Consider the following 19317-nt stretch of genomic DNA (forward strand, 5'->3'; position numbering starts at 1 on the left):
AGGGACAGTGCACCCCAAAATGTAAAATTCTGTCATAATTTATTTACCCTCGTGTTGTTCCAAAACTGTAAGACTTTATTTTATTCTGTGGAACACAACAGAATATATTTTGAAGAATGATAATAACTAAATGGCTTTGGATTACCATTGACTTTACCAAATAAAATTTTTTGGGTGAACTATACCCATACCAGTACAGTTCAAATGTGACGTTCCTCTTTTCTTACACAGCGGCAAAGAAAAATCCAGCGAGAGCGTCTCATCACTGAATTCTCCAACGCACTGGGTGTTTTTCAGAAAGTTCAGCGTGAGGTAGCAAAGAAAGAGAAGGAGTTTGTGGAACGTGTCCGTGTGAGCTCAAGAGTTTCAGTAAGTTTCATCTTTCAATTGTAATGAAGGAATTACATAAATAAAGTGATATTATCCACCGAAGGTAAAATGCTTTGTTGATTTATATAGACACAAATATCTAACGTGTAAAGGCCAGTTTCTATAGTCCATTTCTTTGATAGTAATACTCACTACTTAAATCCACATGTTTCCCCAGTTAGGATGCATCTAGTCTTGCGTAGCCAGACCTTCAGACTGACAGCAGAAGGTCTGGACTGCATCGCAACTTTTATTGGCCAAGGACCGCACAAGAGGCCGTCTGACATGTAAAGCAACCAATCACAGTTCGTTTTGTTCAGCATCATGTTTAGCATCGTGTTTAGGGGCGTGAAAATGTAACGTCAATGTCTTTACGATATAGACCATGCATATATAAAATTATTCATTCAAGAATGTTGTGCAAGTTTACTGCAACAATGGAGCCATAAACTTTACATATTTTTGAAAATCCAATGTTTAGTTGACACCAGGGGCGTAATTTGTGGGGGGGTTGGGGGGAGATACCCCCCCCCCCCCCCCATATTTAAATCTATGCATTACATCCCCCCCAATATTTATACCATGATCACATGAAAAATATGCAGACCCAAACTTCAACCCCCCCAATGTTCAAACCAAATCTACGCCCTTGGTTGACACTGTTAAGCGCTTATTGTCACAGTTGTAAACTCGACGGCTTTCTTCTACCATGAGGAGGTTTGGCATCAGGACTGCTTTCCAGGCGGACTGTTAAAGAATGTGCCGCACGTCTAATTCAACCAATCAGATGACGACTTTGAAACTTCCGAAGTGTTTCCCATTTTGTGTGCTTGATGTCTGTCATGGGAGGGATGTCTGAAGCTGAGACTAGGATGCATCTAATATAGTATGATGGAGAGTCACAATTTAGTTGCAGTATCATTCTATACAGCAGATGATAGTTGCTTGGCTTGTAGTATAATGATGTTTTTTCTGAGTAATAAAAGTTGGTGGCATATTGGCATGTTGCAGATTTCTCAAAGAATTCTCTTTCTGCCTACAGGCTGGTGATCTAAATGATGGCTTTGGAGGAATTGCGTCACCCTTTAAAAGGTTAGACACTGACTTTAAGATGCCCCATTATGCTTTTCAGACATTACCTTTTAATGTAATGCAGGGGTGCCCAATCATGTTCCTGGAGATCTACCTTCCTGCTAAGTTCAGCTCCAACCCTGATCAAACATAACAGAAACAGCTAAGTAAGATCTTCAGAAGCACTTATAATTAAAGACAGGTGTGTTGGATCAGGAATGATCTGAACTCTGCATGTAGGTAGGTCTCCAAGAACAGGATTGGGCACCCCTGTTTTAGTGTGTAATATATCTTTCATATGTATATCTTGTTTGTTAATGTAAAAGGTCTGCAAAGTTTCAAAGATCAAAATGCACGATGAATGGAGTTATTGTCTCCCAAAAGAAAGAATTGAGTATTTCCAGTATTCCTGCATGAACCTACGTAGGTTTGTAACAAATTTGCATAATGCCAGCCTATGGTCTTCATTGGCTGCCCGCAAAAGTTTACTTTGACTTGCCCTGAAACAATGTAGTTGTGGCTGAGGCCTAGAAGAATTTGGTTCTGGTTATCGACATCTCGAGAAGACGCTGTTTTCTGTGCTGTGAAAGACAATTTCACTTTGCATGCACTTTCAAAGGATGAGGACCCGCACTCGAATTGATATGGTAAGACCGATTCAATCATTACTGTCCTTAAAGGGTTAGTTCAACCAAAAATGAAAATTTGCCCATGATTTACTCACCCTCAAGTCATCCTAGGTGTATATGACATTCTTCTTTCAGACGAATACAATCAGAGTAATATTAAAAAATGCCCTGGCTCTTCCAAGCTTTATAATGGCAGTGAATGGTTATGGTTTTAGAATGACAATTCACAAAAATAAAAGACAGTAACACTATATTTTAAAGTGTCCTTGTTATATATGTTACATGTACTTACCATAGTAATAAGAGTAAATTATGCATAATTACATGCAACTAATCCTCAACCAAATCCGGTAACACTTTATTTTACAGTGTCCTTGTTACATAGGTTACATGTAGCCTACTTAAAAGTTCAAGTTCAAAATTCAAATTTATTTATATAGCACATTTAAAAACAACCACAGTTGACCAAACTGCTTAACAATGACAAGATCCATATCTTGAAAATAAACAAATAAACAAAAAACAAACACATTATAAAATGTCTCAGTCGCAAAACTCAGTCGCAAAAACGCAAAACTAAAAGATTAGGACCAGCCACTGCGAAGGCTCGGTCACCTTTATTTTTCAACCTGGATCTCGGAACATCGAGGAACATCTGACTGGACGACCTCAGTGCTTTGACAGGAGTGCGGACGTGTAAAAGCTCTGATAAATAAGAAGGCGCCAACCCATTCAAACTCTTAAAAACAAGCAATAAAATCTTAAAATCAATCCTGAAATGGACAGGAAGCCACTGGAGCGAGGCTAAAACCGGAGTAATGTGCTCACGCTTTTTAGTTCCAGTTTGGTTAATGGTACGTGTGATTAATGGTAACGTTAGCTAACAGTTGTGACTGGTGACACGCAATGGTAATTTATTTATGGATTGTATGCATAGAAGTATTGCTGCATTGGCGCCAATCGGTTGATGTCGGTTGGTTTTCAAAAAAGTGTAGTACTAGCCAGAGGACACTGGGGGGCAGTAAAAAAAAGGTTTTTCGTGGTCTTAATAGAGTGGCGAAGTTATGACGTCATTTTGTAGGACAACCCGGAAGTTAGCAGCGCATGGGTTCCCTCGATCGAAAAGCAATGCATTTTCCCCATAGACTTTTGGAAAATCGCAAAAAATAAGATCTGTGTTCAACAAAGAGTTGTGACCCTAACACGTTTTGTCTATCAAGATAATCTTTACTATTTAATCCAAAATGTATACATTTTGAAGCCTAAATAAAGCCGTCAGATATAAAATGCTAACGGTAGGCTATAAACGGACTACAGCACACCAGCACACCATGGTCGCGGATCAACGTCATCATCAAGCTTCCTCAAACTTTATTTTAAAAAACACGCTAGCTCATTATGATCTGCGCTGTGTATGAACCTATTTTTTACAGTCTATGGTATGAACCTATTTTTACAGTCTATGGTATGAACACTTATCCACTTTTTCATGAGAAATATTGCCCATTCTGTTTTTCAAAAAATGTTAGAAACTAATTTTGTTTATGCGTGCCTCTCTGAGATTTTTTTTATCTTTTGTTAATGTTTTATTTATTCGTTTATTATTTTGTTAGTTTATATAAACCTTAATATTATTTTCTTTGTGATTAAGATTATTATGCCTGATCATTGTGCCCCAAATAAACTTTGAAGATTATCTTTCACTGTATTATGTTTGATTGTATGTTTGCATACCATTTGCTAATTCGCCAGGAAAAAAACGCGCTTTTACCATCTCAGAAGCACTAACGTTAGCTATGGCCGTATCAATTTCCAATCTTATGTCCTTTTTCTTAGACGATAGAAAAACCATAGATCGAGGAGAGAACCACTATAAATCTGGACATGAACAGTGCAGCTTAGATGCTGGTTTACTTGCCGGTATTGTAAGGGCCAGCATGAGGGACAAGGTTAATCGAGTAAGTAAAACTAGGGAGAGATAGAGGAGTTATAATAGTGTTCTATGTATTTAAGATAACTATACAAATAATCTCTGAACAAGCATAACACAGTTCAATTCCAAACATTTAATATAATAGTTGTATATAATTATATATGTTGAATTTAAAGAGAATTGTCAATAGGAAATGCTTATTATAATACATTATAATTAAACCATATACTGTATGTTCCCTAAATAAACCATATATACTCATTTTGTAAACATTTTCTATATATTTTTACCTGGTAATCCACAAGCCCCAATGTGAGAGCCTGTGTAGTAAATTTTATCTCACATTCACATTACTGTGAGCTGACTGGAGTGTAGTTACAATAGTAGCCTATACAAGTAGTATACAATAGTTTAACATTTAATTTGTGTATTTGTCAGACAGTCAACTTACAGTCTGTAAGTTGACTGTCTGACAAATACAGTGCATTAAGGCTATATCAGCGTGTTCTCTGGGAATTGTCCACGTTTATATAGCACATTAACTATAGTTAACATTTACTACTAAAATAACAAAGATTAATATCATTACCTGCCTTAACTGCCGGTAATGCTGTTTACAAATACAATCATATTATTATAGGTGGGTAAAAGCCAAGTTCACAAGGTGCAGGACCCACCCTTTCTATAATTATATCCAAACAAGTTACAATAAAAGTCAATAAAGCAGGTATTATTTTGAATATTTTAATTAAACACATTTCTCAACGTAACGTTAGCCTTTAATAAAACTGCAGCGGATCTAATCTATTAAACACTGGTAAAGTAAACAAGCTTTTAGATATTTTAAGAGAAAGACAAAAGGTATTTTAGCTGTTGATTTGGTTATGAAAAACGTTTATTCTTGCTACTGCTAGCCTTTTTTTACTCCATCTGGCACGAACCCAGAGTCTCCGCTGGGTAACATCGGACGGAAAACAAACGAGATTTAATTCGATGACTTGTGGTTGCATCTCGGGACAAAACAAAAATAACGTTATGTAGGCTATATTAACTGAAAGGTAAACCTCTAAGAACGTGAAGCTGAAACGCGGGCTAGTGAGAGATTTCATGTTTGTCATGATGACGTCTAAAGTCCCCGCCAAAGGATGTAGTCCCTTTTAGCAACTTGTTAGCAACCACCATTTTTAAGACACAATAAAGTTTAAAAAAATCACAAGCAGGTTATAACTGGTGTGTTTCATGTCATAGATCAAAACGTGAAAATATTTAGAGGCTTTGTTAACCACAGAACTTATTTCAGGCGATTTAGCAAAAACCCATTCAAAAAACCCATAGACTTTAGGGCGAGGGAACCGGTAGTGCTAAAATGCTAACTCACTTCCGCGTTTTGGCCTACAAAGTGACGTCATAACTTCGGCACTCTATAGGGTTGACACACTATTGACCACCATCATTCCTGTACCCAAAAAATCAAATATGACCAGCCTCAATGACTACCGCCCAGTGGCACTAACACCCATCATCACCAAGTGCCTAGAACGGCTGGTCTTGTGTCACATCAAAGACTGCCTTCCTCCCTCCTTCGACCCCCACCAATTCGCTTACAGAGCAAATAGATCGACTGAGGATGCCATAGCCACCACCCTACACACCCTGAGCCACCTGGAGCACAGAGAAAGCTATGTCAGGAAGCTCTTCATTGGCTATAGCTCAGCCTTCAACACAATCATTAAAATAAAATGAGGACAGAGATGGTGAGATACTACTACAGCTGCATTTCTAATAGTGATGAAACTGAGAAATTGTGCATTTCCCTAATTCACTGCATTGTTCTCGGTTAAGGCTGTTGTTTTCTATGGTCAATGTTTGCCAGCTCTTAGAAGTTGAAAATCTGACATTTTGGACAAAATTAAATATTAAGTAATGTTCCTTTATGTGAAACATGTTTTATTAAATCCATATCTTTTTGTTTGTTTAAAATAAATTATTTCTAATACATATTTCTTAAATGAGAATTTTTGTTTTGATTAAATCTATATATTTTTGTCAAAAAAAAAGAATGTAAATTAATTGACTTTCTTCAACAAGAATTAATTTTTTTTAATTAGATGAATGAAAAAAAAAATCCAGGGAGTGTGACGAGTGCTGTAACTGTTTTTGTGAAATTTAATGATGAATAGCCTAATTAACACAAATGGAAATAACATCATAATAAAGTCTGCTTCATATTTGCCAACAAAATAAACACAAGAATGCATTATGATTTTTTTTTTTAAAGGTGCTCTAAGCGATGTCATGCGTTTTTTAGGCTGAAACATTTTTTGTCACATACAGCAAACATCTCCTCACTATCCGCTAGCTGCCTGTCCCCTGAACACACTATAACAAAACGCGGTCTCTGTAGACAGCCCAGGCTCCACAAACGGCAACAAAAACAAACTGGCCCTGCCTGGACCACGAAACATAACAAACAGTGTTCCAGCCAATTCGCTCCGTGCACAATATGGCGACCATTGACATTTAAACTTGAGTGTGTGGGCCAGTACTTCCGGTAAAACTTCCGGTGATCTGACAGCAAGAGCGGGAGACAGCGAGAGCGAGAGACAACAGCCACCGAGTTCCATTACCAGAGAGATCATTTTTCACAATGAGTGTTTTTAGGATTCAAGAGAGGTGACTTGCCTTTCAGAGGGTGACAGCCTCAGCACTTAATTTTTGTGTGCCGTTATGTACCGTTTTGTCACGTTACAACAAAGAAGTCAGCTTTCATGCATTCCCCGTTGACTCTGCGGTACGGGCTGAGTGGATGCAGAAGATCCGGAGGGATGACTTCAACACGACCAAACACCCGGGTCTGTAGTCGGGATTTTAAGCAGACTGATTTTAATGTGACTGCCGGGGGGTTGAGGAGGCTGAAGAAGGGAGCCGTACCAGTTTACTTTTCGTGGAATGGGTACAAACTACCTGCGCCCAGACCAAGCGTCTGGGAACGGCGTCCACGGGCAGAGAGTCCCGCACCAGAGTCAGACTCGGACTCGGAGATGGAGACCGAAATGGCTCCAGATCATGACTACTGTGTAGTCCCTCAAACAGGCGCAAGGGCGAGTAATTTGGCGGACGAGAACGAAGCTCTACGTCGCCAGATTAGGGAGCTACAACAGCAGTTGGAAGTCCTCAAACTTCGCCAGTGTTTTGGGATAGATCGCCTGTCTGCATCAGATGAGGATGTGCACTTTTATACCAGGTTTGCATCCTACAGGAGTTTCATGGCATTTTGGAGATTAATTGAACCTGCAGTGATCCACAAGATGGTGCGCATAACCAGCACCAAGACAGCCTCTGCCAGCATCAGCACAGTCCATCACCCAATAAAGGTAGGTAACAAATGTGGTAACATGACGTGCATAGAATTGTAGGCCTAATGCAACTCTGAAATTGGATACAAACTGTTTTATTTCGTAATTGCCCCTGTTGGTTGGAGTTAACTACATCTAAGTAAAAGCCAACCAGCTGATGTTGGTATTATTTTCTGATTTATACTTTGTAATAACAATGTCAGTGTCAAGGTAACTTAACAGAGGCTTTTATTTTTATATCTCAACAGAAACTGACACCCATTGATGAGTTTCTGCTGTTCCTGATGTACCTGTCAGTGGGGTTTCCTCTCAGGGACCTTGCAGAGAGGTTTGGCATTCACTGCACTACTGCAAGTTGGATCATCTCCACATGAACTCTTTTCCTGTACTGCCTTCTGGGAAGCCAGTGCCTTTGGATTCCTCCAGAGATAGTGAGAGCTCACCTGCCACCTGAGTTTGCAGCTTTTTCTGATACACAGGTGGTCCTTGATTGTACAGAGATATTCTGTCAAACGCCATCCTCTCTGCTCCTTCAGAGTGAGGTTTTCTCTACCTACATTCAAGGTCATGATTGGCATGGCACCCCATGATGCTGTCACCTTTGTGTCTGGACTGTATGCAGGCTCTACGAGTGATCGCAAGATCTTCAAGCTGTCCAGGATTGTAAAGCTTTTGAAGCCAGGTATGGTGATCATGGTGGACAAAGGGTTTGTTGTGGACAACCTTGCTCCTTGTAAGGTGTACCGGCCTGCCTTTCTCAGCAACAAACGCCAAATGAGTCGAGAGGATGTCAGACAGACACAGTCAATTGCATGTCTGAGAGTGCATGTGGAGAGGTGCATAAGGAGAGTGAAAGAGAACAAACTGTTCGACAAGGACATACCACTGTCAATATGCAGGAACATTGATGAATTGTTCAGTGTGGCCTGCTTCCTGGTCAATTATAAGAATTGGCCGTTAATGAAAGCATGGGCAACTCAGCAATGAATTAAAGATCTATCTTGCTTCTAAAAAAACATTATTTGTGTCATTGTCATCATTACATTAGCTTTGGGTTTTTACTGAATTGAAATGAAAACACACCAGAGATGACATTAGAACATGTAGAATTTAATAAGGAAATACTGAACAACACTTATTCAATTATCCAATATCAACAATCCACATCGCTTTTTACACTCGGGCTCTCATTTCAATCAGTACAAAAGGTATGGTCTCAGGTCAATTGTAGGCCTGCATTAGTGACATTAGCTCTGGTTTTATAGAGATTTGTTAAACTGAACAATGAAATCTCATCACCGATTGAACAATTATCACTTCAGATTTTGTATAGATTTGTAAAGATGAACAATAAAACAAGAACATTTATCAACTGATTGAAACAGATCTGATTGAATGAACCATTGATTTTTAAAAGATCAGATCAAGTAATTATAGAAAAATAAATAATCCCCTCCCCCCCCCCCTCTCCCTTATAACCCTAGCGACCTCCGCATCCTTAAAGGGACACTAAGTGGGAATTTCTCCCATCTAGTGGTGAAACTGTATTTTGCATTCAAACGAATAATGCTCTCCAGCGCCTCACTTTTCCAAATGCGCATTGCATCTACGGTTGCCGTTATGTACCAAAAAGCTATGACAGGATGTCTTATAATAGCACTTCGAGTTTTCCTTCGGGTGAACAGGTTTGTTATTTAAAACAAACTGAAACTTGAATCAACGAAAAAAAGAATGTTACAGTATAAATTACTGACTGTGAAAAACATTAACTATGGTAATTAGTAATACTGCCTTTATTCGTTATATTTTTGAAGTACGTGCATTGTTAGATATCATCATCCGTGCCTTCTCTAACGTTCCTTTACTCAATAGCTGCTATTCATCAAAGAGCCTGTTTAACTTGCTATGAATAGAATAGATAAATAGATATAACTATAAATGTTCTACTGTCTATATAATAAAGTTCACAACAAAGCAATGAAAAATAAGCTTGTAATTAAGACCGTAACATTGACTTACCTGTCGAGAAGAAAGCAGGAAACTTCAGCATCTCTTTTGAAAGCTTTCTCCTGCATTAGCTATCCCGACATTAACCCTTGTTTTTGTAATCTCCGGTCACGTTTCCTTTTACGGTCTATTTTGGACTTTTTCGACGACGAGGACTCCTTATCCTGTGACTCATATGTATGTATGAATGAACGGTGTATAAATAACCGTGCAGTGCAGCCTTTTAAACTTGCCGCGGCAGTGACAAGCGCCTCTCTCTGCTCTGCTTCTCCGCTTCTGCTGACTTCAGTCACGTGACGCTGGTTCTGAACGAAACAGCTGAGGACAGGCGGAACTGCTTTCAGTTGCAACGTAGAGTACTTCATAGTCTGATACAGTAACACTGTAGTTGCAGAGAGCAGTTCCAGCCACACAGGAGCACTCAGCCACAGCAATTTGAATTGGTGAGCTGTCCTCAAAAGTAATCTATGAATAAAACATGATTTTAGTATTACAATTAGACTAAGTCATTAGATAACAACTATAAAAAAAAAAAAAAAAAACACTAAAGGTGAGAGGTCAGAGCAGGCTAACCATTCAAGCAAATAGTAGCGGTATGATTCATTAGGCTACCCGAACAAATAAGCCAGCCTCACTAATCTCTTAAAAGATTTTCTTGGTATTATAATACAGTTAGAACAAAAGTGTTAGTAAAGCATTGAACAGGTTAGTATAGCCTAGATTGAGGGTACAAAATCAGCTTTTACCTCACACTAACTAATGTACCCATCATGAACAGGTCTACTTAAACTTATGCTCCAAAGAACGGGAGCAGTAACAACCAGTTTCTGGGGTGTCCATTAAAAAGTATAGTTCAGGTTTAAATAAAATAAACAGACTTAAATTGTATTATTGTTATTGCTCATGTCCTTAGAGCATGGACGTTGGGTTGTGTCGAGCCATTCGTTAGTCTGGTTGATGGAAAAAAGATTAAATGAAGTTGCAATAATAAACGCGCTAAGAATCTGCACAACGGAGGACTCTTATTCTGCAGTGCAGAACTGAGGAAGAACTTATGACAGGACAGTTTGATATTCGGCTGACAAATCAGAGGAACGGGGCGTTTCATTCTCGCCCATGTGTAGAAATCGAATATTCCAGCTGTTTATACATTTTTCTACCTCAGAACGAAAAAACGAAAACTAAAGGTTTTTTTTGTTTCGTTTCGTTTTTTTGGGAAAAAAAATGAAAAAACGAAATAGGAACCGTTTCCTCATTTTTCTACTTTCAATATTAAATAAAAAACGACTGAACGAATGATACACGGATTCAGAACAATTCTAATATCTCAAAAAATTAAGAAGACTTTGATCCTCTGCTTTCTTATTATAGCGCTAATAGCTTGTTTTGTTATATGTAGCTGATCTTTGTGTGTGTGTGTGTGTGTGTGTGTGTGTGTGTGTGTGTGTGTGTGTGTGTGTGTGTGTGTGTGTGTGTGTGTGTCCTTTCTATTAGGAAGGAATATTCAGGAATTAAATTGCAATTATGTATCCAAGAGCATAATAAGTAAATCTAAAACAAATAGTATAGGCCTGATTTCACAGACAGGGTTTAGATTAGGCCAGGATTAGGCCTTATAGGCCTCATTAACTTCCATAGTATGGGGAAAAAATACTAGGGAAGTCAATGAGGCCCATCAACTGTTTGGTTCCCAACATTCTTCAAAACATCTTTTGTGTTCATCAGAAGAAAGAAATTCATAAAGGTTTTGAACAACTTGAGGGGGAGTAAATGATGACAGAAGTTTAATTTTTGGTTGAATTATCCCTTTAAAGCCTTGTCTGTAAAACCAGGGGATTTAGTTTTAAATGCAATATTACTTATTTTAATCAACACGACACAATACAAGATTGATACATAAAAATATATTGTAGTAGTTGTATGATAATTGTAAAACTCTCATGACTGTAGAATGCTTAAAATTCTTGGTCACTCCCATAAACGACACCTGTCATTTGACTTATTTAAGAAAACTGGCAGTGAAATCATCTTTAGGATTTTGGATCTGCAGCCATATCACATAGGCATTGAAGTTTAAAGCAGTGAAAACTTTCTCCATGAAATATCTTGAGCATCACTGCTTTCCCTCCTGGAATACAAGCTGCTCTCTGGACTTACATTTGAATTAGAATTAAGTCAATCAATGTATTGTTTTTCTTGTACATATCTATAATCTCTGTGCTAACGGTGTGTGGAAACCTACTTGTCATCATCTCTATAACAGTTTTCAAGCAGCTTCACACACCGACCAACCTCCTCATCCTCTCACTGGCCGTATCTGACTTCTTGGTGGGAATTTGTGTGATGCCTGTTGAAAGCGTCAGGAGAATTAACTCGTGTTTTTATATGGGAAAATCGCACTGTCGTATCTTTCATATAATTATTTCCATTCTTGTGTCCCTCATCAACATCGTTCTTGTGGCTATTGATCGTTATTTTGCTGTGTGTGATCCACTCCTGTACATGTCCAAAATGACAATGAGAAAAACATTACTCCGTGTATAGTGATATTAATCCTGTATAAGAATTCTGACAGTGGCCTTGAGACAAGCAAAATCCATCTCCAACTTTACAAAGAAAAATCTAAAATCCTCCAGGAAATCAGAGGTGAAGGCAACAAAAACATTAAGCACAATTGTCTTTGTGTATTTCATTTGCTGGGTTCCCTGGTATATAGGTATGCTTAATATGAAACAATTTCAAAAGTCATCTGTAATCGTCTCTGCTTTACTGTGTTTATTTTATGCTAATTCATGCATTAATCCATTTATATATGCAATATCTTACCCCTGGTTCAAAAGGTCAGTGAAGCTTATTGTTAGCCTAAAAATACTGCAGACAGCAACTAACCAGTTTAACTTGTTTCCTGAAGACTGTTAATATGAAAATGCATGTACAGTACAGGCCAAAAGTTTGGAAACATTACTATTTTTAATGTTTTTGAAAGAAGTTTCTTCTGCTCATCAAGCCTGCATTTATTTGATCAAAAATACAGAAAAAAAATGTAATATTGTGATATATTATTACAATTTTAAATAATTGGTTTTCAATTTATTATACTTTAAATTATTATTTATTTCTGTGATGCAAAGCTGAATTTTCAGGATCATTACTCCAGTCTATCACATGATCCTTTAGAAATCATTCTAATATGATGATTCATTACCAAAGTTGGAAACAGTTCTGCTGCTTAATATTTTTCCATAACCTGTGATACTTTTTAGGATACTTTGATGAATAAAAAGTAAAAAAAAAAAAAAAAAGAAGCAAATGTTTTAAAAATAGAAATCTTTTGTAACAACAATATACACCACTGGTCAGTAATTTGGGGTCAGTAATATATTTTCTTTCTTTTTTTGAAATAAATCAATACTTTTATTCAGCAAGGATGTGTTAAATTGATAAAAAGTGATAGTAAAGAAGATTTATATTATTAGAAAATATTTTTTTATTTTGAATAAATGCAGTTCTTTTTAACCTTTTATTCATCGAATTATATTAGGCAACAGTAGAATGATTTCTAAAGGATCATGTGATAGACTGGATGTCACATGTGACACTGAAGACTGGAGTAATGATGCTGAAAATTCAGCTTTGCATCACAGAAATAAATGATAATTTAAATTATAATAAATTGAAAACCAATAATATATCACAATATTACATTTTTTTTCTGTATTTTTGATCAAATAAATGCAGGCTTGATGAGCAGAAGAAACTTTTTTCAAAAACATTAAAAATAGCGTAGTAATGTTTCCAAACTTTTGGCCTGTATAAGGCCTACTGTATTTGTTACAAAAATGTTTATATAGCCTACATGCTTCATTCTCTTTGTTAAGAATGACAATTCGCAAAAATGTAAGACATTATAATTAGGAGATATCAGAGTGTGAAGAGTAGTCTACTGTAACTGTCTCTGTGAATTTTAATGATGAATAAGCCTAATTAACACATGAGGAAATAACATAGCCTAATATTAAAGTCTGCTAATAGTTTGCCCACACACACACACAAAAAAAAAAAAAAACACAAGAACAAGTTATGATTTATTTTTTAACTTTGGTAAGTGTTCTATATTTAGAGACAGCTATAAAATATTTGCGACTGAAAATATGTAGTGCATATTCCTGAACGCACGCGGAAGATTGAACAGAAATCACGTGACTCAGGCGTCCAGAAATCAGCTGAGGGCTCAGAGTTTCACTCAGGAAATCCAGGTAAACTGAACATCGAAAGTACATATCAAAGTAAAAGGCATGCCATTATACACAGTGCAAGTGTGTTGACTTAATTAAGAGTAATTTTACGGGGAAAAGTCAGTGAAGAAATGAACAAACGTCGCTGGTTCTGAAGTTCATTCAATGTGAAAGTCTTTGACAGCTCGTGATCTGAACATTTATTTAACAATACGACAAATTCATATTCCTGACCATTGTTGGTGTATGTTTGGTGTGCGTTAGTAAATATAGAAACTGTCTAATTTTATAATAAATGAATGTGTTTGTGAGTTTAGGCGGTGTGATTTCCGCATTCTTTCGTTTTGCAGGTGCGGAGGTTGGTAAACATTAGTTAGCCTGCTAACGTATGAACAACACTATTCTAGCTTTTTTCGAATCATTATCGAACTAATAACTAATGTGAGTAAACCAAGGCACGTAGTCACACTATATGGGGTAAGTTGTCACAATGGGAACCATGAGGTAACACATTAAGCTTTATTGAAAAATTTCAACCGTAAAATCATTATGATAAAATAGCAAACAATTTGTGACCGCTTGTCCCGTCATGACATTTATGAAAAATTCTACATTTCAGTTAAAATCTTCATTATACTATTGTATGAATGTATGAACTATAGCACACATATACCTTTGAATGTTATTGGAGGACAGAATTCACAAAGCAAAAAATGTTAAATAAGCAATTTAAAGCAATATAGCCTATGTGAAAAAAATATATTATGTAATGTTTTATATATAAATATATAGAGAATGCGAACCTAATATATATATATATATATATATATATATATATATATATATATATATATATATATATATATAGTATCCCTGAGAGTAAATGTGATTTAACATCAGTAATCTTTCTAGGTTTGGTGACTCATTCTGTGATCTCCATCATGTCTGGGTCAAGCGGAGTTGATGCAAATTTGCTGGCACAGAATATAAGTTCAAATATCCAGAGAATAACACTGCTGAGTGAGTCAATTTTACTCAATACCTCTTTATTTATGTGATGTGTGGACTGTTTGCATAAATGTTACATAAAAAGTGTGAGTTTGAATCACTGGTTTTGCCAAATACATTTTAAATAACCATCCATTTTGGCCTAAAACTAACTAGAAAACTGCTGATTCAGTCCTTGCAAGGAACAAGACCATTTTAAACTACTAGTCTAGACTAGTCTTCACCTGGGCGTTTAACCCTGCCGGAAAAGTTAATTGTCCGGTTTATGTTGTCACAACTTCAGTTACTTGTGAAGCGTGCATTGCACATAAATGTTCGCCATATTTATGTTATGCAGTTTAATGAGAAAAGCTACATCTACTAACCACAACATGTAAAATCAAGTATAAGAGGAATCAATAATAAATGGATGGTTAAGAAAAACCATAATACACACTTTTACATAACCCAATAGCATGGGAGGTGTGCTTAAAAGTGGTAATCCAGTTTGTTTAGGTCTTGCCTTTTTTCTTTCTTTTTTTTTACCAGCTAATGAAATCCAGCAGATGATGAGACATTTTGGAACAGCACAAGACACGACTATCCTGCGACAAACATTGTGAGTCAAATACAAGCAGCTAGTTCCCTTCCCTTTAATTTATCACACATAAAATAAATAAAACAGTTATATATGTAAATGCAAATATATTTGTTTTTATTTGTCAAAACATACAGACAGGAGAAACAGCAGAATGTCAATCATCTTGCTAAAGTGACAGATAAATATATGAAAGATTTCAGCTCTTTACCTGTGACCCCAGAACAGGTACAGAAATCAAACTGTCCCACTGTATTACCTCAAATTCACCACATATACATACAATTATTCCTATGAAAGCACTTAAATAGACTTTTGTATTATAGAATTTGTATATGGTCGAACATTCAGCGTCCATAACTTTCTGTTTTATAAGTAAAGAAATACAAATATTCAGTGTTGGAACAGGGCTTAAACATTGACATAAGCCTCATAGCATAATTGCCTAAGTCATTTTTTGTTTCTTCTTGTTTTCCAAAGACATTGAAATATGACTTAGGCAATTATGCTATGAAGTTAATACTATACAGTATTAACTTAAAGTGACAGTGCACCCCAAAATTTAAAATTCTGTCATAATTTATTCACCCTCATGTTGTTCCAAACCTGTAAGACTTTATTTTATTCTGTGGAACACAACAGAATATATTTTGAAGAATGATCATAACTAAATGGCTTTGGATTACCATTGACTTTACCAAATTAAAATTTTTGGGTGAACTATACATATACCAGTACAGTTCAAATGTGACGTTCCTCTTTTCTTACACAGCGGCAAAGAAAAATCCAGCGAGAGCGTCTCATCACTGAATTCTCCAACGCACTGGGTGTTTTTCAGAAAGTTCAGCGTGAGGTAGCAAAGAAAGAGAAGGAGTTTGTGGAACGTGTCCGTGCGAGCTCAAGAGTTTCAGTAAGTTTCATCTTTCAATTGTAATGAAGGAATTACATAAATAAATTGATATTATCCACCTAATTGAAGGTAAAATGCTTTGTTGATTTATACAGACACGAATATCTAACGTGTAAAGGCCAGTTTCTATAGTCCATTTCTTTGATAGTAATACACACTACTTAAATCCACATGTTTCCCCAGTTAGGATGCATCTAGTCTTGCGTTGCGTAGCCAGACCTTCAGACTGACAGCAGAAGGTCTGGACTGCATCGCAACTTTTATTGGCCAAGGACCGCACAAGAGGCCGTCTGACATGTAAAGCAACCAATCACAGTTCGTTTTGTTCAGCATCATGTTTAGCATCGTGTTTAGGGGCGTGAAAATGTAACGTCAATGTCTTTACGATACAGACCGTAGTACATATATTAAATTATTCCTTCAAGAATGTTGTGCAAGTTTACTGCAACAATGGAGCCATAAACTTTACATATTTTTGAAAATCAAGTGTTTAGTTGACACTGTTCAGCGCTTATTGTGACAGTTGTAAACTCGACGGCTTTCTTCTACCATGAGGAGGTTTGGCATCATGACTGCTTTCCAGGCGGACCGTTAAAGAACGCGCTGCACGTCTAATTCAACCAATCAGATTTTTGGAAAAACTTCCGAAGTGTTTCCCATTTTGTGTGCTTGATGGCTGTCATGGGCGTGCCATGACATTCTGCGTATGAATATAAATAGTATAAATATAAATATAAATTCGCAGAAGTATAAATAGGGCTTTAGCCAACGGTCCATGGGCTTGATGTCTGAAGCTGAGACTAGGATGCATCTAATATAGTATGATTGAGAATCACAATTTAGTTGCAGTATCATTCTATACTGCAGATGATAGTTGCTTGGCTTGAAGTATAATGATGGGGGTTTTTTTGAGTAATGAAAGGTGGCATATTGGCATGTTGCAAATTTCTCAAAGAATTCTCTTTCTGCCTACAGGCTGGTGATCTAAATGATGACTTTGGAGGAATTGCGTCACCCTTTAAAAGGTTAGACACTGACTTTAAGATGCCCAGTTCAGTTTATTTTCGGACGCGTTTCAGAATGGACTTCACTGACAGAGAGAAGGCAGAACTCGCATCATGTTTATTTTTCTTTATTTGGTGTGATAAAAGCACAACACTTTGTTTTTATTGTGAGTATACACAAAAAAAGAGACACTTAACAGGATCGAAGGATGTATAATACTACTGAGTATTTTGAGTCTCTTTTGCACTGATAAGAAAAAAATCGAGCTTGTCACGCCAGCGCAACAGCCGATCCCAGAGGGTTAATGTAATGCAGGGGTGCCCAATCCTGTTCCTGGAGATCTACCTTCCTGTTAAGTTCAGCTCCAACCCTAATCAAACATAACAGAAACAGCTAATTAAGATCTTCAGGAGCACTTACAATTAAAGACAGGTGTGTTGGATCAGGGTTGATCTGAACTCTGCAGGTAGGTAGGTCTTCAGGAACAGGATTGGGCACCCGTTTTAGTGTGCAATATATCTGTTTGTTAATGTAAAAGGTCTGCAAAGTTTCAAAAATCAAAATGCACGATGAATGGAGTTATTGTCTCCCAAAAGAAAGAATTGAGTGATTTCAGTCTTCCTGCACGAACCTACGTAGGTTTGTAACAAATTTGCATAATTCCAGCCTATGGTCTTCATTGGCTGCCCGCAAACGTTTACTTTGACTTGCCCTCAAACGTTGTAGTTGTAGCTGTAGCTGAGGCCTAGAAGAATTTGGTTCTTGTTGTCGACATCTTGAGAAGACGCTGTTTTCTGCGCTGTGAAAGAAAATTTCACTTTGCATGCACTTTCAAAGGATGAGGACCCGCGCTCAAATTGATACGGTAAAACTGACCCAATCATTACTGTCCTTAAAGGGTTAGTTCTACCAAAAATGAAAATTACCCCATGATTTACTCACCCTCAAGTCATCCTAGGTGTACATGACATTGTTCTTTCAGACGAATACAATCAGAGTTATATTAAAAAATGCCCTGGCACTTCCAAGCTTTATAATGGCAGTGAATGGCAGTTTATGGTTTTGAAGTCCATCGAAGTGCATCCATCTATCATAAAAGTAATCCACACGGCTCTGCGAGGGTTAATAAAGGCCTTCTGAAGTGAATCGATGTGTTAGTGTAAGACAAATTTGCACTAAGCTAGTCATGTTAGTTGATAAAGTTTTAAATATGGATATTTTTCTTACATGAACACATCGATTCACTTCAGAAGGCCTTTATTAACCCCCCTTGTGGATTACTTTTATAATGGATGGATACACTTTGATGGACATTTTTTAATATAAATTTGATTGTATTCGTCTGAAAGAAGAATGTCATATACACCTAGGATGGCTTGAGGGTGAGTAAATCAGGGGTAATTTTCATTTTTGGGTGAACTAACCCTTTAACATTGTGTTTACAAGTGCTGAGAAAGCCTCTGGAGCTGAAATTCAGATATGATAATGGCCGTTTAGTTTTCAACACGCACTGTAAGCGGTCGACCAATCACATCAGACTGAGCCATCTGACCAATCAGAGTAGAGCAGGTTGTCGGAAAGGAGGGGTTTAGAGAGACTGAATCCTTTATCGAAGCGTTTCAGACACTGTGAGAAAAGAAGAGATGTTGCAATGTATATTATGAGAAAATTAAAGTGATTTTTGACCTTGAAGCGGATGCATGTAAACCTATTGTAGTTGAACTCAAAAACAAAATGTAGAACCTTTAAAATTTCATAATAGGGGAACTTTAAATGCATCTCTGCTGTCCTGTCACATTTATGTATAAAAAAACTGTACTCTGTGTGTGTTTTTAGTGAGATTCAGGCTCAAACTCAGAGCTATGAGGAGAACTTCACAGAAGAAGATCTGCATCTCATTCAGGAGAGAGAATCAGCAATCAGACAGCTGGAGGTGAGACCCATTCAAACCCCAACTCATCAAAGAACTACTAATCTTACAATTGATAAGCATTGTGCTAATGTAATACAATTTGAATAGTTTAGGCATGTGTAAAACACACACTCTTGTTTTTCAGTCGGACATTACAAATATTAATGACATCTTCAGAGATCTGGGCATGATGGTGCATGAACAGGGAGACATGATTGGTAACTAGTTTTTTTACACTTTCAAAACTGAGTGGCAACCACGCAAAACTCTTCCCACATGATGCTAGGATATACAAAAAGGTTGCC

General features: G+C 37.0%; 1 protein-coding gene and 1 long non-coding RNA gene across 4 annotated transcripts in view; one reads left to right on the plus strand and one right to left on the minus strand.

Annotated features, from left to right (window-relative positions):
- Positions 1-19317, minus strand: part of LOC307168678 — a 380672-nt gene that overhangs the window by 338963 nt on the left and 22392 nt on the right. The gene's annotated exons all lie outside the window — the stretch shown is intronic.
- The window catches only part of stx7l (syntaxin 7-like), a 12452-nt gene continuing 6669 nt past the window's right edge, over positions 13535-19317 (plus strand). The window contains exons 1-8 of one of the 3 annotated variants that reach the window (XM_079888829.1): positions 13535-13621; positions 14513-14620; positions 15137-15206; positions 15323-15413; positions 15958-16095; positions 17071-17120; positions 18937-19033; positions 19158-19230. In XM_079888829.1, the coding sequence (XP_079744955.1) occupies positions 14542-14620; positions 15137-15206; positions 15323-15413; positions 15958-16095; positions 17071-17120; positions 18937-19033; positions 19158-19230 (598 nt within the window). In that variant the 5' untranslated portion in view covers positions 13535-13621; positions 14513-14541. Of the gene's footprint in view, positions 14078-14512; positions 14621-15136; positions 15207-15322; positions 15414-15957; positions 16096-17070; positions 17121-18936; positions 19034-19157; positions 19231-19317 lie in introns of all 3 variants that reach the window. The other 2 variants (XM_079888830.1, XM_079888831.1) reach the window with 2 other exon arrangements.

The sequence above is a fragment of the Squalius cephalus genome, assembly GCF_949319135.1.
Source record: "Squalius cephalus genome assembly, chromosome: 12".
Classification (NCBI taxonomy): domain Eukaryota; kingdom Metazoa; phylum Chordata; class Actinopteri; order Cypriniformes; family Leuciscidae; genus Squalius; species Squalius cephalus.